Genomic DNA, 26,701 nt, shown 5'->3' on the forward strand with positions numbered 1-26,701 from the left:
GTCTCCCCCCAACAAACGCACTTTGGTTAGGGGAGATTAAGAATTTCATAGCCTCCTTCAAACGTAGAACCATGATTCTTGAAATGATCTTGCAAATAAAATTTGTACAGCTGATAGGTCTGTAATGATTAAGAGACTCTGGGTGGGGGATTTTTTGGACTAAGACTATGAGAGTCTCATTAATTTCCTTGGGCAGAAACCCCGACTGGAAGAAGCTCTTGATAGCTGCACAGACATCAGCCTTGAGGGTTTCCCAGTGATTTTGATAAAACAAACCACTATACCCATCAGGTCCCGGGGCCTTTGTCTTCCCCAAACTGAACGTAGCATCCTTGATTTATGAGTCAGACACAGGTCGTAACAGCTTTTCCTTGAGTGTAGTAGGGACAATAGAGGGGACATGTTCCAAACAAGCATCAAGTTGAGAGCACCCTTCAGAGGTGAAGATATGTTTATAGTAGCACAAAGCCTCATGATTGATATGGCTTTGGCCTTCAATCCAGGAGCCATCGGTTCGTTTAAGCCTCAGGATTCGATTAGTCTCTCTCCGTTGAATTGTTGAGGCGTGAAAGAAGCGAGTATTGCGATCGCCCCAAGCTAACCATTTAACTCTTGAGCGCTGCCCCCAATAAGCCTCTTCCCTTTTCCATAACTCTTTGATTCTGTTCTTGATACCCTTTACCTCGTGCCGATCAATCTGCTCGTGGTCCTCATTCTGCAAGTAAGTGAGCCTATTTTTCAGTTGTTGGATTTCGACTTCAGCATTTCTGAAGTTCTCTTTGTGCCACTTCTTGAGTGCAGTGGTGCAATTTCGTGTCTTCGTCAACATTGAATCCCAGGGATTATTCCCAGGCTGGTCCAACGTCCATCCATCACTAATGACCGGGTTACAATCCTCTCTCTCTTCCCATAAGGCCTCAAACCTGAAGCTTCTCCCACTCCTAGCCTGCGGTTTAGGGAAGAGACCAACAGGAGAGTGATCAGAGGTGATACAGGGGAAGGTAGAGGCAAAAGCATGTGGGTTAAAAGACCTCCAAGCCCAATTGGCTAAGACCCTGTCCAAGCGAACACGTGTAACAAACCCATCACGCGGGTTGCTACACCAAGTGAAACGACAGCCTTTCAAATTCATATCAATCAACCCTGCACTATCCATAAAATCTCTGAATAAGTCCATACTAGTGTTGTTCTGAGGATGTAAGCCATCCTTTTCCTGTTGCGATAAGGCCTCATTAAAGTCTCCTATGCAACACCATGCATGGTCTTGCAACGGCTTGAGAGAAAGAAGCTCCCCCTAGAGGTGTCTACGCTGCTGGAACCTTGGGTGAGCATAAACAAAGGTGCATTCCCACGAAGAAAGTTCTCTTTTGAGTTTGATTGCAGTATGAATGTAGTTTTGAGAATCAGCCAGGACCTGTAACTCCACAGTATCATTCCAAAAGAGGCCAAGACCGTCTGACATGCCTCGTGCCGGGACACAGTAGCAGTGTTGGTATTTTAAAGTTCTCTTCATCCTTTCCACTCTTTCCAGAGGCGCCCTAGTTTCCATGATGAAAACTATGGCAGGCTGGACCTTTTTACAAAGGTCTTTAAGCTCGGAACTCGTCGCGGCAGCCGCCAACCCGCGACAGTTCCAGCTCGGGGTTGTCATAATTCAGGGTGGGGCAGCTTGTGGCCTGCCTCCTCCGCCATTTCAGCGTCAATCAAAGTATTGGTAGTTGGTTTGCCAACACAAGTCAAGGTAGAACTTTTCTGACATTTGTTAGGTCTTCTAGCACAAGTATCCTCAGCCAATATTTCACTTCTAACCATCTCCGCTGTTGCCAAAGAGATGTTAGCACCAAACAAACTTGAGCCCCGGTGAGTGGGGCTAAGGTAGTCCAGGAGGACTACAGGTTGCTCAAGTCCAATATCCTCCTTCTGAATGTCCAGCTCCTGCAGCGAATTGGGTCCAAGGCCCGCTCTTATAGCACCTAATTTCAGGTCTATTCTTGTAGCCAAGGCTGTCTCCTTGGTCATGTTCGTGTTACTGACATTCACAGGCTCACCAGTGCCTCTTGTACTCACCGCTGCTAAGTTGGTTGTGAGAGAACCCAAGGCAACCTTCTCAGGGTGAGCATACACCAACCCTTTAGAGGACTCCTCCTCTAATCTACGAGCACCTTGGGATGGGGACGATCCCCCCTGCCCCTCACCCATGTTGCTGTCGTTGTCATCATAGGTGTTGGAATGTTTGGCTTTGTCCTTGTAAATCTCCTCCACCACGAAGGATCTGCCTGGCTGGTCCAGTTTCTTCTTCCAAAACTCATACTCCTTACTTGGATGTGAGGAGGTGTTGCGTGCTTCCCCAGAGTTCTGCTGGCCACCAGAGGCAGCACCCTGTGGCTGGGTGGGTCTTCCATGATCAGTGAGAATGAAGGCTAGGGATCTGGCAGTGCCAGCACCGAGAGAGGGAGTGAATCTGGGCATATCAGGGTTGCACACTGCCATGGCTCTAGGTTTACTCCAGTCTTTTTGTTCATGCCCCACAATCCCACATTTGTAACAGAGGCCTTGTAATTTCTCATATCTCATGAACACCCAAGTTTTTGGCAGATTTTTCCTTGGAGCCCAGAAGCCAGTGATGAGAGGGCGTTAGATATCAATACACACTTTCACTCTGAAAAAAGAGCGCAGAAGCTTACCTTCTATCTTCGGATTCTCAACTTCTAGTACTTCCCCTAGCATACCAGCAACCTTAGCAGCATTCACCGTAGTCATAAGCTCCAACGGTAAACCATGAAGCTGAACCCAAAACTGGACTCTATTGAAATCGATCTCATAGACCGAGATTTGGGGGGCCCAAACCTGAGTGCTCATGAGATGACCCATAACACCCCAAGGTCCCGTATCTAGGATCCCTTCCGCTTCTTTCTCATCCTGGAAAGTAAACATGAAGGTATTTGTACCCATGTCTGTGATATGCAGATTCAGGGGGTTACCCCAAAGCTTGGTTAACACATTCTTTACAGCACCCTTGTTCAGCGCTTTAGCCGCCAACACCTTACCCATAATGGTTCTCTTGGCCAAATCAAGACTCTCAGACTCTTCAACTTGCAAATCTAGAATGGACCCTTCAAGATCTTCCAAGTGCACCGATTGGGCCTCCCTATCAAACATGTTTCCTTCAACTTCATCCTCACCTCCCGGCATAGATGACCCATCAGCGTTGTGGCTGTTTCGATCCATGAAGTAGCTCGCTTGTAAACACAAAGAAAAGAGACAGAGAAGTTTGCCCTTGGAAGGTAAAAAAGACACCCCAGCTAGATCTGGGGAAAACCACTCTTCCTAGATTTCATGCTTGGAGAAACCCTAGCAGAGCTCTAGAAGAGAATATAGCATCATAAAAACATGATCCATTTCTTGTCTGTTGTATTTTAATCTCTATAACACTAAAGCAAAATAAAAGAGCTGTCAAGATTTGGTTCATGCGAAACCATTTGATGAAATGTATAGATGAGTATGTGTGACGGGGGCACAAATTATATCAAACAACTTTTAATTTAAAAGGAGCTTTTAAGTTGTAAAAATTTGAAAACTACCAAACACCTTTATCATTATTTTTAAAGCTCTTATTTTCATCTTTAGCTTTTAAGTAACTTTTAAGTTAAAAATAAGTCGGGTCAAACGCTACCTAAACCAAGACAAGCCTATGGAATGAAACTCCTGAACTATCTCCCAACAAGAGGAGTGAGCAGCATGGTGGGGGAACATGTAAAATTTGAATCCCATGGTCAAAGGTGTGCCCATAACTGGCAATGAAGTCTGCAATGCTATTGCCTTCTCTTCTAGGATGTTGTATGTAAGACTAACATTTTCCAAACATTTAACTTGAGAAAATGTATTCCCCAAATCCTTGGCAGAAATGCCTAGTGGGCTAGTGGCACTCCTCCAACTCCAGCCACAAAAATCCGCAAACATGTAAAATGTGCTCTTCATATAGACCCAAAATAAATAAAAGGTAAATTAGTTCGTAGTTCAAGTTTTTTTCTTTTAACGGGATAAAAGCTTTTCACACGTGTTTGTACTTTTTTATTTATTTCACACCTCATATATGCAACTCAATTATAATTTATCCCCGAATGATAGTTCAATGGTAAGAACTTGAAGACATATGAGTTGGAAAGGGGAAGGTCCATGGATTAATTCCTGAAGATTGTCATTTATTTTTATGATGTAAAAAAACCAATTATAATTTTGGTTTAATTGTATTTCCGATCAGTTAAGTATGATAATTGCACGAAGTAGTTACTCATATATTATAATGAGTGATAGATCTTTGTCAATTATGTGATGTTGCATTTTTAGTCTTTATATCACTTCTTTATTAAAAAAAAATAGCAATTTTATTTATGTGTCAGCAATGAAATGATGTGACATATAATAATATAATGAAAGTAGAGAAGCATATGCTTTCATATTGATATATTGTTGAATTATTTCCAAATGGTAGCAGAGAAAATAATTGCCAAAACTTATAATGAAATGAAAATAAATCAACATATGTATATGTAATAATTGTTTGAGGTACTACCCAATATGGGGATTATATATGTTGTAAATATGTGAGGTTAAAAATGAATTAACCAATATTAATCTCATATGAAGCTAGTGAGTAAAACATTGAGGGGAGTGAGGCTTAAGAAAATTTGGAATTAATAGCGATGGTAACTAGGGGTGAGCAAAATATCCGACCCGACCCAAACCCGGAAAACCCGACTTTTAAAAGCACTGATGGGTCGGGTCGGGTTGGTTTACAGGTATTAAAAGCTGGACAGATGGTTCTATGCGGGTAATCACGGTCGGGTTCGGGTGGGTTCAATAAATCCGTCGGTACCCGACCCAACCCGATTAAAAATAAAAGATTTTTCCTTGTTACAAGCCCACAGATTGTGAGGCCCAATGTTTATACGGTACATGTAGTGGCTTTGCAACCACAAGTTGAATGTCTGATTAATTGAACCCCAACCCTAGATATAAATTCAAAACTCACAATTTTCATTCATTCAGTGGCTGTAGTTGAACTTGAACCCTAGGAAAGAAACCAAAATGACAAAACCCTAGAACTTGAACCCTGCACCGCCGCCCATTCCCTCATTTCCCTTGGTATTCCCCTCCATTCTTCACCCTCCTTAAGCTTGAACAGTGAAACGAAAGCTGTTTGAAGGAAGAAAAGGTAAGGTTTCAGATCCTCTCAGGTCTTGACCAGTTTCTGGTTTCATAAATCATTGAAATGAAAACTTGTTTTTTAGCTTCCCTTCCAATCTCTGTTACGTTGTCTTGTTCTATATTTTCTGTTTTCTTGATCTCTGTTCTTATTATCTTCTTTTTGTCTGATGCCATTAGGAGGCCAGGAGACCATATTGGAGCAACAACTTAATCTTCAAACTTTTTTTCACTTGTGAATCTCGTTTGGTAAGTTTCTAACCCTATTTTTATTTTTTAATTTTGTCTAAACCTTGCGAGCTTGCTAATTATATATCTGTTGCCCTGTCTTTGCACCTTTTCTGCAATGATTTACCTTTGTAGTTTTTTCCTCCTTGTCTGGCTTGGATAAATGGATAACTATCTTGTACATGTAAATGTTATGTTCCATTTCGTTAATGATATTGAAAAGTTAAAAAAAGAAAAGAAAAGTAAAGGTTTGTCATCTGCAAGAAATTTTTATTATAAAAAAGATGCAACCCAGATTAAAAATCAATGCTTTTTCTAACCAAATGTCAAAAGAGAGGTTGTATAGTAGTTGTTTGGAAAGGCCTTAGTAATTCAAAAATACCATGAACATGTCATCCTTTGAACGTATGAACTAGAGTGGCCCCATTGTTTCAATTTTCCAAAAGCTCTTTACATGAACAATGAAGAATATGTGATGGGCCACTTACCGAGGGAATTCTTTGACTGCTGCAATTTTAAGTTATAGGAACTTTCTATCTCCTCCTTGTTATTAATAGAAATTAGTAAAAAGTTTTTGTCTAGCACTTGGTTTTAGTAAAAGTAAGTTTCCTTTTTGGTCTTGATCTCCAAGTTGGCTATAATTTTTTCCCTTATGCTTTATTCTTTATTTATCATTGGTTCTGTTTTGGAAAGACACTTGAAAGTTAATTAATACTGGCTGAAATTTACACTTAACATGCTTATTCATTCACTTGAAACTTGGGCTTCTGTTTTGACAATTCCATAGTCTTGATATCTAAGCTGGTTATGATTTTTTTTTCATTATGTTTTTTTCTTATTTATCATTGTTTCTATTTTGGATTGACTCTTGAAAGTTAAACTAGCTGAACTTCACACTTAACATGCTTATTCATTGACACAGTGATGGAGCAACCTAATCAACACTTGTCTTCGACACCATCTCCAATAGACACCCAAGCAGCTGGACCATCCAATGTAACTCAACCAGCAGGTGCTTCTATTGGTGGAAGTCAACCCACTCAAGGTGCTGAGACTGAGATTGTTATGGCTGATCCTGTTGTGCTTCCCCCACCCCCTGAAGTTCAAGGGGCTAATCCTAAGAAAAAGCGTAAGCCAAATGCTAGCGGTCCGCGTACAACAGCTTCTATATGGAAGCACTTTACCAGATTACCTGAAAATGAAGTTCAAGACCCCACTGCTGCTTGCAACTACTGTGGTAAGAGGTATTTGTGTGATAGCAAGACTCATGGCACCACAAACTTGAACACCCACTTGAAATTTGCACTGGTGGTAGAGTCTTGGACACTTACAGGAGCTCTCTAAACCCTGAAGTTGCAGAAGCACTGAATTGTACTCAAAACTGGATGAGACAATCTTCCAATCAGCCCAAAGAACTTGATGTTGTTGATGTATTTGACCAATCTGGAAAAGTTATAACAGGTAGAAGTTTCTTTTAATAACTGTGATTTTATTTATCTGTTTTCTTTCCTAATGGATGTGTTTTCTTTCCTTGTTCTGTAGAATTTCGACGCTTGATAATTTCTGGAAGGGCTAGAAGATCTGCTGCTGGTGCTGGATCTTCTCAGTCACAACCAATGTCTATTGGCTGAAGTTCAATGGTTTGCAATATTTTATGAATAAGTTTTCTTATTGCTGCCTGCTACAATTTATTTTTTAAATTGACTAATTTTTCAACTAAATGTTTATTTTATGGCTAATTTTCAGTTGATAAAGACTTTTTTGGAGTCATTGTGTGCAATGACTCATATTTTGGTAAGTCAAGCTATTTCTTAGAATTATTGTTTCTTTCTTTTTAGTTTGGACAAATATCCTAATTTTTTTGTGATCTTCATTGTTGACAGCTAGTATGTTGATAGCTTCTTGCAGTTGTTGAATTGTGTTGCAATGTGGATATATTTTGGCTGAGTTTGGGGCATTCTTTGGACTTATTTTGGCTTTCTCAAGATGGGCATGCTACTACTCTGTTCTGGTTGTCTTTGGTAATTTTATTGATATTGATTTTTACTCTATGTTTGGTGTTAGCTAGATTTGACTGAATTTGTGTTTTGATCAATTCATTTCTATTGCAGCCAAAATGTCGTGTTGATCACCATTGAAGGAATATTAATTGGAGCTCTACTATTGAAAAGTATGTGTATTTATGTATTTGTTATTGTTTGTGCTTCCGATTTTATTATTATCTTCTTGTGAATATAACTGAGTTGTGCTTCAATCCCTCCCTTTGTAGAATTGTTGGCTAATGGAGAGTGCTCCTAAAAGATTACCAGGGAATACAATTACTGGTTATTCCCTTGAAGCTCCTATGCTAGTAGTGTACATGGATGAGGTAATATTAGTAACTCTTTGATTTTATTTTTATTTTATTTTGTGCTGCTTTACATTTCCAGCAAAGGAAAATGTTTAACTCTTGTAATTTAAATGCTAGATGTCACTTGAGGGCTGGAAGAGTTTGATAGAGTGCCCCAAGATTCATGCAAGTTTGATGGTGAAGATTGAAGAATGGTGAATGACTGCTTAAGAAGCAAAGCTTTAATGACATATGCATACTTTTCTACTTAGTTATTTAGGCTATGATTGGTCTGTAACTATAACATACTTATCTACTTTTTAGCAATTTAAGCTATGACTATGGGTCTGTAACTTGATTCACGCATAACCATTGATGTTGTGCTTATGCTTCCTATGCCTAATTTTTAATTAAGTTTACCTATGAATACTTTTTAATTAAGTTCAAAAATTTATTAGTTTGATCTCTAGTGACTCTAGTTTGGAATGTGCTCTATGAAATATTAATTTGGTGCAGGTTTTTATCAATGAGCCAGACTCATTGTTAGCAAAAATATGATTTTAGTCATGGGCTAAGGCCTTAGTTTACCAAAATTAGTACAGCCCAAGAAAAAATTAATTTTGGAGTTTTATTAATTTTTTTGCAAGTCTGTTTTACTAAAAAACCTTGATTTTTTTACCAGGTCCAAAAAAAAACATAGCCCATTATCTGGGCCCAACCCGACCAAACCCACCCGAAACTAGGTTGGACCCAACTTTACCCGAACCGACCAACCCGAAAGTAGCAGCGGTCGGTAGCGGGCCTAATAAATTATTGTTCGGTTTTTTTCGGGTGGGCTGAAATTGGCCCGAACCCGACCGAACCCGCCCGAAGCTCACCATTGGTAACTCAATTTTTTCTAATTGAAAATCTGATGAAGAAGGTTTCGTGGGTAAAATTTACACCACTTATTAGTTCTACAAATACTATTAATATTTGATATTTGATGTGATATGAGCTTAGCTGCACTATAAAAAAGGTAAGCTTAAAACTTTTATTGAATTTCATTTCTCTTATAAGCGGTGTATGAGCTGTAACATACACTTATTGGAATCACATATACCAGTGTGTTTTACTCGTGCGTTGCACGACGATTTAATATATTGTGTAGATATATTTGTATAATAGATGTATAACAGAGACTAGGTTCAAGAATATATGTGAATAGACCAACTTAAAAATGTGAAATAGAAAACGTTGTTTAGCCCACCAATGTCATATTAAGGTAAACTAATTACAGACAGGAAGGTCATTGTCGCTCTGAATTGATTAATAATTTTTTGATCAGCACAAAGTTTTTTGACACGGTATGATTTCTCAAACTTAGAATGGAAACTATTTGCGACTTCAATCTTGAATAAAAAGGTTCTGTCAATCAAATTTAGAATTTCCGTGGAAATTGTTAAAGGATCAGAACCCTGCAATAGTGGAAAAAAATATTAAAAACTTGTTAATAATATACACATAAATTCTAAATTGAATCATACGCTACCAAAAATATACGTACAGTAGTTTCAAGCAGATCTGCACAGGATTTGCCTAGAAGCGCAGTAGCCTCCTGATAAAAAATGACAAAGGTAGCAGTATCTATTGAATCCATCACACGAAGTTGTAGTCTAACTTGTGAGCCGGAGAAGTGACGATTACATGACTCACAGAAATACATTCTGTCAGCAAGATATACCTTCTTGCTACATTTGCACGCAGGGTAACACCAATCCATACCATCTGCAATATACTTAACAGTACCAAGAACAACACAATAGGACTTCTGAAAAATTAAATTCAAAGATAAAAACGTGTAATATATGTTGTAACTAAATATGGAATATAAATTATTATTGAATTGTAAACTCAAGAGTATACCTCAACAAGATCTTTGAGTTGCTCAATGGTTTTTCCATCACTATGTTTTAAGAAATCATCTTCAGGGGTAGATTTTTTTGTCGAGTCCTGTAGCGGGTTAATCACATGTGCAGCAGTATCATTTGATTCCAAGAATCTGGAAGATAGCCGATTGAACTAATTTGATATGAATAAAAAAATGAAAGAGATTTAAAAATCAGAATAAAACTCACCGAGCTCGGAAAGGGGCAGCTTCTTGTGTGAGAGGATTAAAAAGAACCCTTGTAGCCCCAAAAACATTTTGGAGACTTGTCTTACCTGTAAAAAAAATTAGGATTAAGGAAAAAAAACACCACCAACTATATTTTGATTATTCGACACCAGATCAAACTTTTAAATACCTTTAAAGGGCTTGATCTTTGCACATTTCACAACCACAACAGCATTTGTTGCATCTCCCGATGCAAGATAACCTACGACTTCAACAATATACTTGCCAAAAAAGGCGCATTCAACCCGAACCATATTCAAAAAAATGGGAAAATATAAAATCGATTTCATAATAATAAAGATGGATTAAATGTGAATAAGCATTGAACATTAAGTGTACCCATCTTGGTCAAGTTGAATAGTAATTCTCTTCTGCTTTTCCTCATCCTTCTCATTCTTGCTCTCCAGTTGCACCGGTGAGAATTCCAATCACATCTGCTAAATCAGAAAAATATTAATCCAACTTTTAGAACAGTAATTTAAAACCAAAAATCTTTGAAAAGAGTATATACCTATAAGAAAAGACGTATCAATGTCCTTAAACATTATATCAGAGAGTGGCACAAAATTGTAAGGGCTTAAGTTGATAGCCTTGTTGGGAACCAATCGCACATAAGTATGAATATCAAAGTTGATCTTGAATGGATGCGAGGTTGGACGTAAATCACGACCGCTTTCACCAACACCAAAAAACGAAATCTGATATACACGTCCTTCACTTAGCAAAGATTGAAATCGGTATATAAGAGTCTTTCTAACCGAAGTGTGAATCTTACAACCCTGAAATTCAATAAACAGATAACATAAGGGATTTACCAACCATTAAAAAAAATAACTTAAAACATGGAGATTATGTGAAAAAGTAATATACCTTGTCATCCATAAGAATCATGTCCATGGAAAATGGAAGCTTTGAGCTTCTCGGACTAAGCCATAAACGGTTCACCTTTGCAACAATAGTCCAGTTCTCCTTCGAGGCATCGAGGGTGGCGAGATCGTCAATTGCCATTAGAACAAAGTATATTTCAAAGCTAATAGTTGGTGAAAAATGGAAGGACTGGTGAAGTTGAATAATAACATTAGGTGATTTATATAGTAATCAGTTAGGTGGGGCTCACAATGATGAGAAAAGGTGATGATTCATATTAGAAAACCGAAATTATTTGAATTTGAATTGAACAAGATGACTAAATGCAAAATTGATTCCATTCGAACATATGCTCAAATTTGGATAGCAGTAAATAGAATCAACGCAAATTTGACTTTTCCAATTAAATTTGCGGTTTTTATTTAAGAGAATTAAACCAAATAAATAAATGCAAATCAATACTTTTTTGGTTGATTTACGGTTTTTTGAATCCTGTTTGTATTCCATAGTTGTTTGTTTTAAATGCTACCCATTTCAATTTGTCTTTTTCATTCAAAATTGTCGTTTTATTTTTTATAAAAATAAATCAAACAAATAAATGGAATCAATGCTGCTCAATGCCAACGAAGAAATTCATTAATGAGGGGGTCAATTTCAAATTCAATTAAGCATTCAAAAGGTTATTCAAAATGTTTTCAATAATTGTAACAAAAAAAAAACTTTCAATAATGGGTCTCCATACAAAACTCAAATAAATTTTTTACCATTAATGGGTACACTCAATTTTTTTTAAAAAAATATTAAAAAATAATAATTTGATTATAAAAATAAATATCTACATAAGATTTTGATTTAAATAATTTTAACCATTAAGGGTTGAATATTTGATGAAATGATGCTTCTCCTAATTTAATTTGTAACGTTATTTAATTATTACTAATTTTGCTAATCAAGTAGATTGCTTAAAATTTGGAAGGAAAATAGGGAGTTTTAAAACCGATCATAAATTGTAGAGTTTTTAAAAAAAGACAATCAATCACTGATTAATCAACCAATGCCAACTGAGAAACCAATTAATGAGTGAAGGTCAATTTCGAATTTGAAATAAGCATTATAGTATAAATTTCGAAATGAAAATTGTTTCTCAAAGATGGAAACAATTGAATACAATAGTCATTGAAATTAATGTGTAACGTTTTTTATTTATTAATATTTTTCAAATTCGAGTTCAGTGCTTAAATTATGGAAGGAAAATAGAGAGTTTTAAATATATGGGCCTCCATACAAAATGCAAATGAAAATGGGCTTGTAATGTTTTGATCCAAATGAATAAGAGTGTGACACTTGTTATTTAAAGAGGGAGGTTGGGTGAGAGTCATTGTTGGAGTGTCAAATCATCTAGGTGGGGCTCACAACCTTCCTCTTTTCTAAAGTATATAGATGAATGTCAATTGGGATTTTCTGTCCTACATGATGAAGAGAATGCAATTCAGTGATAAATGGATTCATTGGATCCAAAATTGCCTCCAATCCGCTACTGTATCTGTCTTGGTGAATGGAAGCCCATGCGAGGAGTTTAGGATGGGTAAGGGCTTGAGACAGGGAGATCCTCTTGCCCCTTTCTTATTCTTAATTGTGGCAGAAGGATTAAGTGGTTTGTTTCGTAATGCACTATTGTTAGCCAGGTTTGAAGGATTCAAATTCGGAAGGGACAGTGACTTGGAAGTCTCTATGTTACAGTTTGCTGACGATACTATCTTTATTGGTAGGGCGACCGGACAAAATGTAGAAGTATTAAAATGTGTATTGCGATGCTTTGAGATGGCCTCGGGTCTCAAAGTAAATTTCCACAAAAGCAAGCTCACAGGTATAGCGGTGGACAGAGGAAGTTTGAGAAGATATACTGCTGTATTACACTGTAAGTTGATGGAGGTCCCTTTTACATATTTGGGCATGCCTGTTGGTGGAAGACTAAATTCACTTATGATGTGGGAGCCGATTATTAATAAATTAAGAGGTAAATTGTCGGCATGGAAGCAGAAGCAGATGTCATTTGGTGGGCGAATATGTCTCATCCAAAGTGTGTTGTCTGCAATACCTCTTTTCTTCCTCTCCTTCTTTAAGATTCCTGCAGGGGTGCTTAAAATATGCACAAGTATTATGCGTAATTTTCTGTGGGGTGGTACGGATAATGAGAACAAAATTGCTTGGGTGAAGTGGGAGAAGGTGTGTTTGCCAAAGGAGTATGGAGGGTTGGGGTTAAAGGATTGGCGGCTGTTTAATATGGCATTGCTCGGCAAATGGCAATGGAAATTTCTGAATGAGCCGAATTAATTATGGTGCAAAGTAATAAAAGCAAGGTGTGAGATACAAGGGGGATCCCCATGGTGGAGGGACATTAAATCAGCTTGCTTGATGGATGGTTGGGATTGGTTTGGAGCTGCGATCCAAAAGACAGTAAGGGAAGGCAATGATACACTGTTTTGGATTGAGAAGTGGGTGGGGAATCAACCATTGGAATCTCGGTTCCATAGATTGTTTAATTTATCAAAACAGAAATGGTGTAGTGTGAAGAACATGGGTACATGGAGTAACGGGGAATGGAATTGGGAATTTAAATGGAGAAGGAATTTACAGGGGAGGGAGCGAATGCGGCTGCTGGAACTATTGGAGGAAGTGAGGTCTGTGAGCTTGGTGGAGGCTAGGCCTGACAAGTGGACATGGAGCCTTGAAGGGGCTGGTGTATATTCAGTTAATTCCTCTTATCTGTTTTTGCAGGAAAAAGAATTGGGTGAGCGTGACTCAGTCTTGGCGTCGATCTGGTCTGTACCTGCACCTTCTCATGTTCGTGCTTTCGCTTGGAGAATGGTCCAGAATCGTGTGCCAACAAGGGACAATCTATTTAGAAGACAAGTGCTGGGAACTGAAGATGATCTGTTATGTCCACTGTGCCATCAAACAGGGGAAACAAGTAGGCATTTATTTTTTTCATGTCCAATCTCTTTAAGCATTTGGTACTTTTGCTACGCCTGGAGAGGTCTTGATGCGGTGCTGCCTTCTACACCAAGTGAGCATTTTCTCCAATTTCCAATGAGTGGAAGGCCTAAGTCACAACAAGTTGGTGAATTGGCTATTTGGCTGGCAGCTACTTGGACTATATGGACTATGCGCAACAGGATTATTTTCCAAGGTGCAACCCTGGAACTTGGGAATATATTGGAGCTAGTTCAAGTGAAGTCGTGACAATGGCTAAAGGCCAAGGTTGAAGGTTTCAGTTACACATGGTATAATTGGAGATCCAATCCAGGGGAGTGCTTAAAGTTGCTATGATAAACACAAATGGTAAATGTGCTGGCCTAGGATCCGTGGGTGCTATGTGCATATGTTTCTCTGGCTTGTGTTACAGCACTATTAGTGGAGAGCATATTTGATGGAGGAATTTTTTGATCAAGGACTTATATGCTGTTTGTATATGCCTCTTGGTGGCTGCTCTAGGCTTATTAAGTATGTACTCTTTTTCCTTATTAGGTGTTTCTCAAGAGGGTTTTCCCAGTAAGGTTTTAATGAGGCATTTCTTAATTTAGTCATGCTTCCAAGGGGTAGTCAAAGTGGTCATTTGAGTTGTAATTTTTTATTCACCTTTTCTTTTATTGCTTCTTTCTCCCTCCTTCTTGTATTGGGTTGAAGTACCTCCTGCACTTCATATTAATATATTTCTTTGCTTATCAAAAAAAATGAATGTCAATTAATTAATGATGTCACTTGTATGATATAGCAAGTCTCTAGAGCATTACTAGACACTTGCGCAATCTATTAATGTGAATTGTGATTAATATACCTCTAATATGTACACTCAAGTGTTTTAATTCAAGAAGCTTGCTTCTCGAATTCCTCTATTTTTTCCATTGACAACACTATATTCAACTTACGTCAATGATAAAAAAAAATTATATATATAGATACTTTTGAAATATATAGGAGATTGTTGAATCGATATTTAAAAGCTTAAAAGATCAAGTGTCACATTACTTAGTGAGAATATATTAAATAAAATAACTTTATCCCGGTTATTTTGACTTGCTCCAGTCTTATCTCTTTTTAACTTATTTTACTAACCCTCTAACCACACACCTAGCAGAACACATTACGTCTCCACTCTCATATGCTTCCTCTCCTGCCTCCTCTTCTCTTTTTTACTCTTTCTTTTCTCACCGGTGGATGGGTTAGCAATGAGATTATTTTTTATGATCTTATTCTTTGAATAATTATTGGAACAACATGTTAAATCATGTGGTTCGCATCTTATTCTATAATCGATTCAATCCTTTATCTATATAATAGTCTTCGTTTTTTTTTTGTACAAGAGGAAACTAATAAACCAGTTATTCCTCTCTATTTTTTTTTTTTGACCGAAATGAAGTATTTCAAAATTTAGAACAAAATTAAAGCAATGTTGGATTGTCCAAGTAAACCAAGATATCGTGGTTTATATATTCTCTACTATTTATATTTCAAGTAGCACCATTTGTACAAGGTTGAATGCAATTCTTTGACTTATTAAAAAAAGGTTGAACGTAATTCTTTGACTTATTAAAAAAATCTTATTACAGGTAGGACAATCTTTTCAAATTCAATTATTAATACTTTTATTATTTATTCATTGTAAATGTGAATTAACTTTTAAACACAATTTAATCTAATTATTTAATTTTCTATATTTTATTGATTTAATGAGAACAAACTAAAAGTTCAAAGTTTGCATATGGGATAAAAGAGGAGTGTTGTCAACTTCAATTTAAGTTTTTTAAAAAAAATTATCAACGCACGCTTAAACTTTTTTTATAGGTGGGAACTTATGTGACTCCCACAAATTGGAACTCATAATTTAATGAAATTCATAGAATTAGTAAAGTTGGTGTTAATTATATTTTTTTAAGCTGAAATATTTAATCTATATATACTATTTAAAATAAACTTAATTTTTTTTAAAGGGAAAACACTCGTGCATTGCGCATGCATTGCACGGGTTTCGCCATTGTAAGATTGGATACTCTCACCACAAATTGTGTGTGAGGTAAACACTATTATTAATATTAGAAAAGTACAGAATATGCTAAGGAATATTCTGAGGCATATTACAAAATATAACAAATAATAATAAAAGAATATCATGTAGGATATTATGTCTATTTATCTCTAACACCCCCCCTCAAGCTAAGCGTTGGATTAAGACCAACTCGAAGCTTGGATCGAAAAAGCTCAAACAACGAACGAGGCAATGCCTTAGTGAAAATATCACCAAGCTGGAGAGAAGTAGGCACATGACGAACATCTAAACGGCCAGAAGCAACCAGCTCACGAACGAAGTGACAATCCAAGTCAATGTGTTTGGCATGCTTATGAGCAACAGGATTCTGAGCCATAAACAAGGCGCTTTGGTTGTCACTGAGTAGAAGAGGAGTCGCCGATAACCGAACACGAAGCTCATGGAGAAGATTAAGCAACCAAACGAGCTCGGAAACAGTATTAGCCATAGCTCGGTACTCAGATTCACAACTAGAGCGAGCAACAGTGAGTTGTTTCTTGGCAGTCCAAGACAATAGATTATCACTAAGAAAAATAGCGTAGCCATAAGTAGAGCAGCGAGTGTCCGTGCAGCGAGCCCAATCAGCATCACTATAACCAAGAACAGCGGGGGAAGAGGTACGACCAAACGTAAGACCAAAATGTTGCGTGCCACAGACATAACGAAGAATGCGTTTGACAGCCTGAAAATGAGCCACAGTCGGAGCCTGAAGGAACTGACTAACTGTGTTAACAGCATATGACAAGTCAGGACGAGTAATAGTCAAGTATTGCAAGGCCCCAACCAAAGAGCGATAATGCGTAGGATCTGAGTAAGCCTCACCAGAACTGACAAGATGGGAACCAGCAGCCAAGGGCGTCGAAACATGACTGGCCTCAAGCATCATAGCACGAGAAAGCAAATCATGTGCATATTTGGCTTGCCCCAAGAACATACCATCAGGAGTATAAGTGATCTCAAGACCAAGGAAGTAGCCAAGCTTACCCAGATATTTAATGGCGAACTCAGCGTTAAGGCGAGCAATAAACTGAGTCAGAAGAGAGGGATCACTACCAGTGAGAATGATGTCATCCACATACACAAGAAGATAAAGCGTAGTATGTCCTTTGTAGAAAAAGAACAAGGAAGGATCAGCCCGACTACACGAAAAACCATGACGCAGCAGAAAAGAGCTTAAGCGCTGAAACCAAGCACGAGGCGCATGTTTGAGGCCGTAGAGGGCCTTGTTCAACCGACACACATGAGTGGGGAAACGAGGATCAACAAATCCAGGAGGTTGCTCCATATAAACAGTTTCAGTGAGATGACCATGAAGGAAAGCATTTTTGACATCCAACTGATGAAGCTGCCAACCATTAAGCACGACAAGAGATAAAATCAGGCGTACAGTAGTAGCTTTGACAACAGGACTGAACGTAAGAGAGTAATCAAACCCTGGAATCTGCGTGAAACCCTGACCAACCAAACACGCTTTTAAGCGCTCAATAGTGCCGTCACTATGAAATTTAGTGCGAAAAACCCATTTACTTCCAACAACGTTGGTAGTGGAAGGACGAGGAACCAAAGTCCAAGTGCAATTCTTATGAAGAGCAGAAAGTTCATCCTCCATAGCTGCCAACCATTGAGGATGCTTCATAGCAGATTTGAAACCCTTAGGCTCAGTAACAGTATGCAAAGCAGTGAGAAGACCAGTAGGCTGAGCATCAACCAAGGCATAACGCGGATTCGGCCGAACAATACCATTCTGAGATCGAGTCCGCGGACGATTAACGATAGGAGCTAGAGGAACCTGAGCCACAATAGGAGAAGTAGCTGGCGGTGAAGCAGGCAGAGCCTGAGCCACAACAGTAGGGGTGGTCGCGGTGTTGGGGAAGCAGGATCTGGCGAACGTGGTGTGTCATTGTGAGGAACCGGTGAAGGTGGAGCATCATCGTGAGGAACCGGCTGCACATCTGAGTCATCACAAGAAGGACATGACAAAGAAGCAGTCGGTGATAAACTCTCTAGAACAACGGGAAAAGGAGGTTGTGAAGATGGAGAAGATCGGGCAACTGGTTCATAAAATGTAGAAACCACCAAGTCATTGGTAGAAGAGTTAGAACCTGCAAAAGGGAAGCAAAATTCATCAAATTGAGCATGACGTGACACATAAGTGCGAGAAGTAGCCGGATCGAGACATTTGAATCCCTTGTGGTTGTTGTATCCCAGAAATATGCAAGGAGTACTCCGAGGACTAAATTTATTTTTCATGTAGGGACGCAAGCACGGAAACACCCGACATCTTAGCATACTCAGGCGCAACCTGGAACAGGAGCTGATATGGAATCTGATTAGAGAGCACCTTAGAAGGGACACGATTAATAATGTATACCGCAGAACTGAATGCATCAACCCAATAGCTAGTAGGTACATGTGAGTGATACAACATAGCAAGACCAAGCTCAAGAACATGTCTGTGTTTCCGTTCAACCCGACCATTCTGTGCCTGAGTATAAGGGCATGAAAAACGATGAATCACACCGGAGGAAGAAAATAGAGCCTGTACTTTGTTATTTGTGAACTCAGTGCCGTTGTCACTTTGAAAAACTTTGAGTGACCGAGAGAATTGATTTTCCACAAATGCTTTGAATCAACAAGCACATCATAAAAATCAGACTTGCGCTTTAATGGATAAAACCAAGTAAACCGGGAGAAGTCATCCACAAAAATAACAAAGTAAGAAAAACCATCAACGGAATCAACGGGAGACGGTCCCCACAAATCACAATGTATAAGGTCTAAAACGGCAGAAGCTCGTTTATGATTATCATAGAAGACTAAACGTTTACTTTTAGCCATCTGACAAGAAGTGCAGCAAATGGGCTTAGGCAAAATAGAGGAAACATCTAAACAACCATGTTTATGAAATTGTTTAATTATGTCAAAATTAACATGGCCTAACCGTGAGTGCCACAATTCAAAGGAGGCACGGGGTAATGGAGAACTAGTAGTAAGCAACGCCTGCGGTCCTTGATTCAACACATAAAGACCTTGTTCACATCGGCCCCTTCCCAGAACGGCCCCTGTCTTGCGGTTCTGAAGTACAAAAGAATCATCCAGAAAAATAGCTTTTGCATTATGGTCACGCGTCAATTTGCTAACAGAGACAAGATTTTTAGTTAACTGAGGCACAACCAAAACATTAGATAAAGGAACAGAATGTGAAGCAGAACGAGAACCAATATGAGAAATAAGTAAGCCAGCACCATTACCCACAAGAACACAATCATTACCAGAGTAGTCATGAGAGTCCGTCAGCTGAGATAGAGAAGGAGTCATATGAGAGGTGGCACCTGTATCCATATACCAGTCAGAACGGTTTGAGTTGGCCAACGAACAACACACAACAAATGATTGTGCCAAATTTGCAGACTCAGAAGAACGATCCCAGCGAACCGGACACTTATCAGCATAATGACCCTGCGCATGACAAATTTGACAGCGAGGAGTAGAAGAACCACGGCGACCAGAGTCGCCATTGTTGCGAAGCCGACGAAAACCACCATTAGAGTAGCCATGATTTCCAACACGAGAACCTCCACCAGAATTTCCACGGTTGCCACTATTGGAAGACTCATTTCCATAAGAGCGAGTCTGATTGCTCGCATGGAAGGCAGCAGGCTGAGGGGTCACTGAATCCTCAAGAGAAGCCTGAAAAATAGCATGGCTCTCAACCTTACAAAGAATGTCAGTAAAGAGAGGTAGAGGTACCTGATCAAGCTGACCCGTGGAAAAATTTGCATATAAGGGGCCAAGACCACGAAGAAACCAGTGAACTTTGTCATCATTAGGCACATGTGCACCAATAGCAGCCAGCTGATCACAGATAGTGCGAAATTTTCGTCCGTACTCAGAAACTGAGAGAGAACCACGACGCATGAGTTGGAGTTCATCACGGAGACGTAGTTCACGTGCCTTGCTGCGGGAGGCATAAGCAGAGTGAAGAGCAAGCCAAACATCACGAGCGGTGGGTACGCTTAGAGTCTCAGATAAGGCCTCCTCAGTGAGGGAGGAAAGAAGCAAACTATTGACATTACGATCTCGAGCCTGCCATTGAGCATAAAGAGGATTTGGAGAAGGAGCACCATTACGTAACGGTTGAGTATCAATTTGTGCAAGAGTCTGTTGAATAAATTCTGAAGGAGGATCGACGGTAGGATCAACAATATCATACAAGTTCTGATTCTGGAGAAGAGCAGTAACCTGTTTACGCCACAGAAGAAAATTATCTGGTTTGAGTTTCACTGTAATCATATGCACCAAAGTGTTAAAAGAGAGGGATGGAGGAATAATATTATCTCCCATTGTCATTGCCAATTAGGAAGAAAACGACAAAATTGTGAGTAACAATCAAACCAGACCAAAAAAACTTCAACGCTGGTCAAAGGGGAAACTTGGCCAGAAATAAGAAATGTATAAAATTAAAAGAAAGCTATCTTTTGCAAAAGGAGCCAATAAAACTGATGCAGCGTGGATCCCAGGAAGCCAAATAAAAGTGGCAATGTTGTCTGCAGTGCAGTAAGCACGAGATGAAGCAAACGGGGTCAACAAGACCTTGGCGGCGCGGAAACGCACGAAAGGCAAGACTGCTGGCAGCGCAAAGAACAATGTTGTCTGGCGGCGCGAAGAACAATGTAGGCAGCACAGCACAAAAGCTGAGAGAAATAACCACTCGACGCGGAAAGTCAAGAGAATCAAGGTGAGGATTACAGCGTGGGTGTACCGGAAAAAGAAAGGGAGGAAAACGGTGGCGGCACAGGGAGGGTTTGGAGGCTAGGGTTTCAACCTAAATCTGATACCATGTAAGATTGGATACTCTCACCACAAATTGTGTGTGAGGTAGACAATATTATTTATATTAGAAAAGTACAGAATATGCTAAGGAATATTTTGAGGCATATTACAAATAATAATAAAAGAATATCATGTAGGATATTATGTCTATTTATCTCTAACAGCCATTATCTATGATTATTTATATTTTTGAATTGTTTCAGCAACTTATAGATAACTCAAAGAAAAGGGTAACACGGAGAAAGTTGATATCTAGCAAATTCTCATTTAAAATGTTAAGTGTCAAGCTTTTTATCAAATAAATAAATATATATAATAGTCAGGTTAAAGGATTGCTCATCTTGACTATATAATGTATAACTTAAATAATTTTATTTATGCATGTACTCATAACAATGTTTACCTCTCCCCAACGTCCCTATAAACACAGCACTGCCCAACACCATCTGAATGAGCCGCATTAAGAAGCTCAACATATTCGGAAGCTGCAAAAAAAACAGTGATTAAGTTACTTAATTTCATGTTAATTAAACTAATTAATTAACTCATTTAATGTATGTATGTATGCATGTATATATTTACAACAACAAATATGTCATTTTGAAATAAAGCATAAACAAACCACAAAGCAGCACTCATCAGTGTCAGGAAAAATGATAAAGTGATGGATATAGCTTGTGCACTCCTGATTTTAATAACTTTTGCCTGCACAAAAATTAAGTTAAAATTTTATTATTAATTAATTATATAAAGTAACAGTTAACAAATATAGAATACAATTGAAATTTTGACTTACTTTGTTAACCAGAGGAGCTGCAAACACACCAAATGAAATAAACACGCAAATCCTTCCGAGCACATTAAGATGGTAACAGAGGGAAGCTCGATGAAAATTCTTTGTTGAGTTTAAGGACTGACCTCGATGAAGAGCAGGAGCAGGGCCATGATTCCTTTGCAGATCTGACAAGTTCCTTGCTGAGTGTGAAAGTTGTATTTGAGGAATAGGAGGCACCTCAGGGAAGGCTTGACTGTGGCCAGGTGGGTGACTCGTCTAAACATGTGGTTGTACAACAAGTTGAAGTTGTTATGGTTGAGACAGTCCTTGTGCCTGGGGCTGTGATTGTACTCCCTAGTCCCTACAAATGAGCAAATGAAGAGAAGCCTGAGAAAGAAATTCCTCATGACTATTAAATAAGAAGTCACAATTTCATAGACTAAACTTCAGAATTAATATAGTAATAGTAAAGTTAAACAAGTTACTTCTAAATGTACTGTAAAATGCATTTATAGTTAGTATTATCTCCAGCAATGTGCCATCATCTGGTATTAGATATGATCAAAAGCTCAAGTGACAATTAACACATACAAATATGAAATGAAAATTAAGTATACAACATGGTACGATGAAATACTTGACCATTCAAAGATACAACCATATTTTGAGCACTCTATCATGATAAGCATCAATTAAATTATTTTCTCAGTAGGTTATAATCGGGTTTGGGGTTGTTGTTTTATATATATGCCTTAAACAACAAAAGATCATAAATGGAGGTAGTACTAATCTACACAGCTACACGTACAATTGATTGCTTAAGACAACACATGGCATTGCCAAACTGTCTCGAAAACTCCAATTATGAATCTCTGATCATAGACTAGCAATAAAACTCGACAGTTTACAATCTATAATAACTGAAAAATACAACTAAGCTAAACTAATAATGAAAACAAACCCGCAAAATTAATAATAAAAGTTATCAACGCACGCTTAAACATTTTTTATAGGTGGGAACTTATGTGACTCCCACAAATTGGAACTCATCATTTAATGAAATTCATAGAATTAGTAAAGTTGGTGTTAATTACATTTTTTTAAGCTGAAATATTTAATCTATATATACTAATTAAAATAAACTTAATTTTTTTTAAAGGGAAAAAACTCGTGCATTGCGCATGCATTGCACGGGTTCTGCGCATTGCACGGGTTTCGCCATTATCGGTTTATTTATATTTTTGAATTGTTTCAGCAACTGATAGATAACTCAAAGAAGATGGTAACATGGAGAAAGTTGATATCTAGAAAATTCTCATTTAGAATGTTGATTGTCAAGCTATTTATCAAATAAATAAATATATATAATACAAGTTAATGGATTGCTCATCTTGACTATGTAATGTATATCTATCACTTTATCATTTTTATTTATGCATGTACTCATAACAGTGTTTACCTCTCCCCAACGTCCCTATAAACTCACCACAACATAACACCATCTGAATGAGCCGCATTAAGAAGCCCAACATATTCGGAAGCTGCAAGAAAAAACAAATAATAACAAGTGATTAAGTTACTTAATTTCATGTTAATTAAACTAATTAATTAACTGTATGTATGTATGTATGTATGTATGTATGTATGTATGTATGTATGTATGTATGTATGTATGTATGTATGTATGTATATGTTTACAACAATACATATATCATTTTGAAATAAAGCATATACAAACCACAAAGCAACACTCATCAATGTCAGGAAAAATGATAAAGTGATGGATATAGCTTGTGCACTCCTGATTTTAATAACTTTTTCCTGCACAAAAATTAATTTAAAATTTTATTATTATTAATTATATTAAGTAATAGTTAACAAATATAGAATACAATTGAAATTTTGACTTACTATGTTAATCAGAGGTGCTGCAAACACACCGAATGAAATAAACATACCAAACCATCCGAGCACATTAAGACGGTAACAGAGGGAAGCTCGATGAAAATTCTTTGTTGAGTTTAAGGACTGGCCTCGATGAAGAGCAGGAGCAGGACCATGATTCCTTTGCAGATCTGACAAGTTCCCTGCTGAGTGTGAACGATGTATTGAGGAATAGGAGGTACCTCAGGGAAGGCTTGATTGTGGCAAGGTGGGTGACTCGTCTGACCATGTGGTTGTACAACAAGTTGAAGCTGCTGTGGTTGAGACAGTCCTTGTGTTTAGGGCTGTGATTGTACTCTCTGGTCCCTGCAAATGAGCAAATGAAGAGAAGTCTGAGAAAGAAATTCGTCATGATTATTAAATAAGAAGTCACAATTTCAAAGACTAAACTTCAAAATTAATATAGTAATAGTTAAGATAAACAAGTTACTTCTAAATGTACTGTAAAATGCATTTCTAGTTAGTATTATCTCCAGCAATGTGTCATCATCTAGTATTAGATATGATCACAAGCTCAAGTGACAATTAACACACACAAATATGAAATGAAAATTAAGTATACAACATGGTACGATGAAATACTTGACCATTCAAAGATACAACCATATTTTGAGCACTCTATCATGATAAGCATCAATTAAATTATTTTCTCAGTAGGCTATAATCGGCTTTGGGGCTGTTGTTTTATATATATGCCTTAAACAACAAAAGATCATAAATGGAGGTAGTACTAATCTACACAGCTACACGTACAATTGATTGCTTAAGACAACACATGGCATTGCCAAACTGTCTCGAAAACTCCAATTATGAATCTCTGATCATAGACTAGCAATAAAACTCGACACTTTACAATCTATAATAACTGAAAAATACAACTAAGCTAAACTAATATTGATAACAAACCCGCAAAATTAATAATAAAAATTCCCAACTTGTTATTTAGTTATCAACACACGCTTAAACTTTTTTTATAGGTGAGAACTTATGTGACTTCCACAAATTGAAACTCATCATTGAATGAAATTCATAGAATTAGTAAAGTTGGTGTTAATTACTTTTTTTAAGCTGAAATATTTAATCTCTATATACTAATTAAAATAAAATTAATTTTTTAAAAGGGAAAAAACTCGTGCATTGTGCGAGTTCTGCGCATTGCACGGGTTTCGCCATTATCTATTTATTTATATTTTTGAATTGTTTCAGCAACTGATAGATAACTCAAAGAAGAGGGTAACATGGAGAAAGTTGATATCTAGAAAATTCTCATTTAGAATGTTGAGTGTCAAGCTATTTATCAAATATATAAATATATATATATAATAGTCAGGTTAATGGATTGCTCATCTTATATAATGCATAACTTAAATAATTTTATTTATGCATGTACTCATAACAGTGTTTACCTCTCCCCAACGTCCCTATAAACTTAGCACAACACCATCTGAATGAACCGCATTAAGAAGCCCAACATATTCGGAAGCTGCAAAAAAAAATTATAACAAGTGATTAAGTTACTTAATTTCATGTTAATTAAACTAACTAACAGACCATGGAAACTAGCATCCGTTCTCAATCAAATTGACATTCTGATTTCGATGGTTAATTGCTTGGAAGTAAGACATATCTTTCGCGAAGCAAATTTAGAGGCGGATGCGCTTGCTAAAAGGGGGTCCAACAAGTCAAGACCATTGTATTACTTAAACAGGCTATTGGAGCTTTCTAATTTTTGGAGGCTCTTACTCTCGCTTTTATCTTTCTGGGTTTCAGCTAGGGGTGGGCAAAAACCCGAGACCGACCCAAACCCGAGGTATCCGACAGTTCATAAACACAATGGGTCGGTTCGGGCGGGCTATCGGGTTATAAAATGAAGAAAAATGGTTTGGAGTGGGTTGTATCGGGCGGGTGCGGGTGCAGAAAATTTCCCTCGTTGATACCCGAACCTGCCCAAGCACATGTACAAAAATAATAATTAAATTTTTCCCTACTACCTATGCTACGTATTATGCCCTTCCCTATAAAGTCTATTTTTAAGCATAATTGCTCTATCTAACCTACCACTTGTTATCAGCTAGCCTATCTACTCATCATTAATTAGTCTCTATTTCCTAAGCCTTTTGTTCGTTGGGAAGTGACTAGTGAACACCACACAGTCACACTATCAAACTTATCTTTAATTTTAAAAGTTAAAGCTTGGGAAATGAGAAAAGTAACAATATACCTCTCTAATTCCTTCCAAGAAATTACAACCCATTTTTATTTCCCCTCCTGAACTGGTCTTTAACTTTTTCTCTCTTCTTTTTTTTCCCACCCTCTCTCTTTCATGAGCAATCGGAGGTGCTGCATGGGAGAGGAAGAGAAACGGCGGTAGCACACTAACACCACCATCAGAGGGGCAACAAGTAGCTAGTTCGACTAGGTCTGTAGGCAAAACAAAAGATGTAGGAAGGAAGATGAGACTGAGGGCTCGGGAAGGGTTATTTGTGGATTTCTTTCTTCTTTGTCAACAAATTTCAAGATTTTTTGAGCTAAGGAGTCATTCAGTCCAGACCCGTATTAACCCACCCGTCCAACCCGTCCATCGACCCAACCCGCAACCGATCAAACCGAAGCGTCATTCGGACGGCAGCGGACCAGAATATCTGTCTGTTGGTTTTCATCGGATCTGGGTTTTTGGGCCCGAACCCGCCCGTACCCGACCTATGCTCAGCCCTAGTTTCAGCGGCATGCCAAGATCGCGGGTGCTGATGCTGTCGTGAATAGACTTGGAGCCTGATTCTGATGAGATGTGTCCCAATTGTGCTTGTGTCTTAATTCAGCTATTGTTGGGTTGGTACGGTAGCATGTACATCATCTATTCTCTTTGTACTTTGCATTGTCATGTTCAGCAGCCAGCTTTAGTCGATCTTCTTCCTGTGCTGAGTACTCTTTTTTTTCCCGTGGGGGTTTTTCCCACTGGGTTTTTCCTAGGGGGTTTTAATGAGGCTCTTCACATGGTCCCTTGAGATCTTTCTCCCCCTGGCTTTGCTGTTTAAGGATGCTTGGGCTGAAACTATTCGAGCTGTGTTTCGTTGTTCTTTGGGGAGGGCTCTTCAATGCTAATCATTTATACTTATCTACTTGAGACGATTGTTCGCAAGATTTACCTCTTTTTCAATAAAATTTGTCAGTTCTAAAAAAAAACTCAATTAATGTATGTATGTATATACTTACGACAACACATATGTCATTTTGAAATAAAGCATATTGATAGCTCCTTTGCAAGTGTACAAAGTTGCC

The 26,701-nt window shown here is 38.0% G+C and overlaps 3 protein-coding genes across 3 annotated transcripts; 1 reads left to right on the plus strand and 2 right to left on the minus strand.

Moving 5' to 3' along the window:
* Positions 1–9,021: 9,021 nt before the first annotated feature.
* LOC130748897 (uncharacterized) lies at positions 9,022–10,171 on the minus strand. The gene is made up of 6 exons (XM_057602152.1): positions 10,048–10,171; positions 9,880–9,964; positions 9,668–9,803; positions 9,486–9,572; positions 9,309–9,359; positions 9,022–9,219 (listed from the first exon to the last, which is right to left on the minus strand). The coding sequence occupies exons 1-6, from the start codon at positions 10,169–10,171 to the stop codon at positions 9,022–9,024; spliced, it is 681 nt and encodes a 226-aa protein (XP_057458135.1).
* Positions 10,172–10,307: 136 nt separating this feature from the next.
* On the minus strand, positions 10,308–10,925 carry LOC130748907 (uncharacterized). The gene is made up of 3 exons (XM_057602160.1): positions 10,788–10,925; positions 10,429–10,696; positions 10,308–10,351 (listed from the first exon to the last, which is right to left on the minus strand). The coding sequence occupies exons 1-3, from the start codon at positions 10,923–10,925 to the stop codon at positions 10,308–10,310; spliced, it is 450 nt and encodes a 149-aa protein (XP_057458143.1).
* Positions 10,926–13,199: 2,274 nt separating this feature from the next.
* Positions 13,200–14,027, plus strand: LOC130748928 (uncharacterized). Its single transcript, XM_057602180.1, has one exon. It carries the CDS (start codon positions 13,200–13,202, stop codon positions 14,025–14,027), a length of 828 nt encoding a protein of 275 aa, XP_057458163.1.
* Positions 14,028–26,701: the final 12,674 nt, after the last annotated feature.

This window comes from Lotus japonicus, chromosome 1, assembly GCF_012489685.1.
Source record: "Lotus japonicus ecotype B-129 chromosome 1, LjGifu_v1.2".
NCBI classification, from domain to species: Eukaryota; Viridiplantae; Streptophyta; class Magnoliopsida; order Fabales; family Fabaceae; genus Lotus; species Lotus japonicus.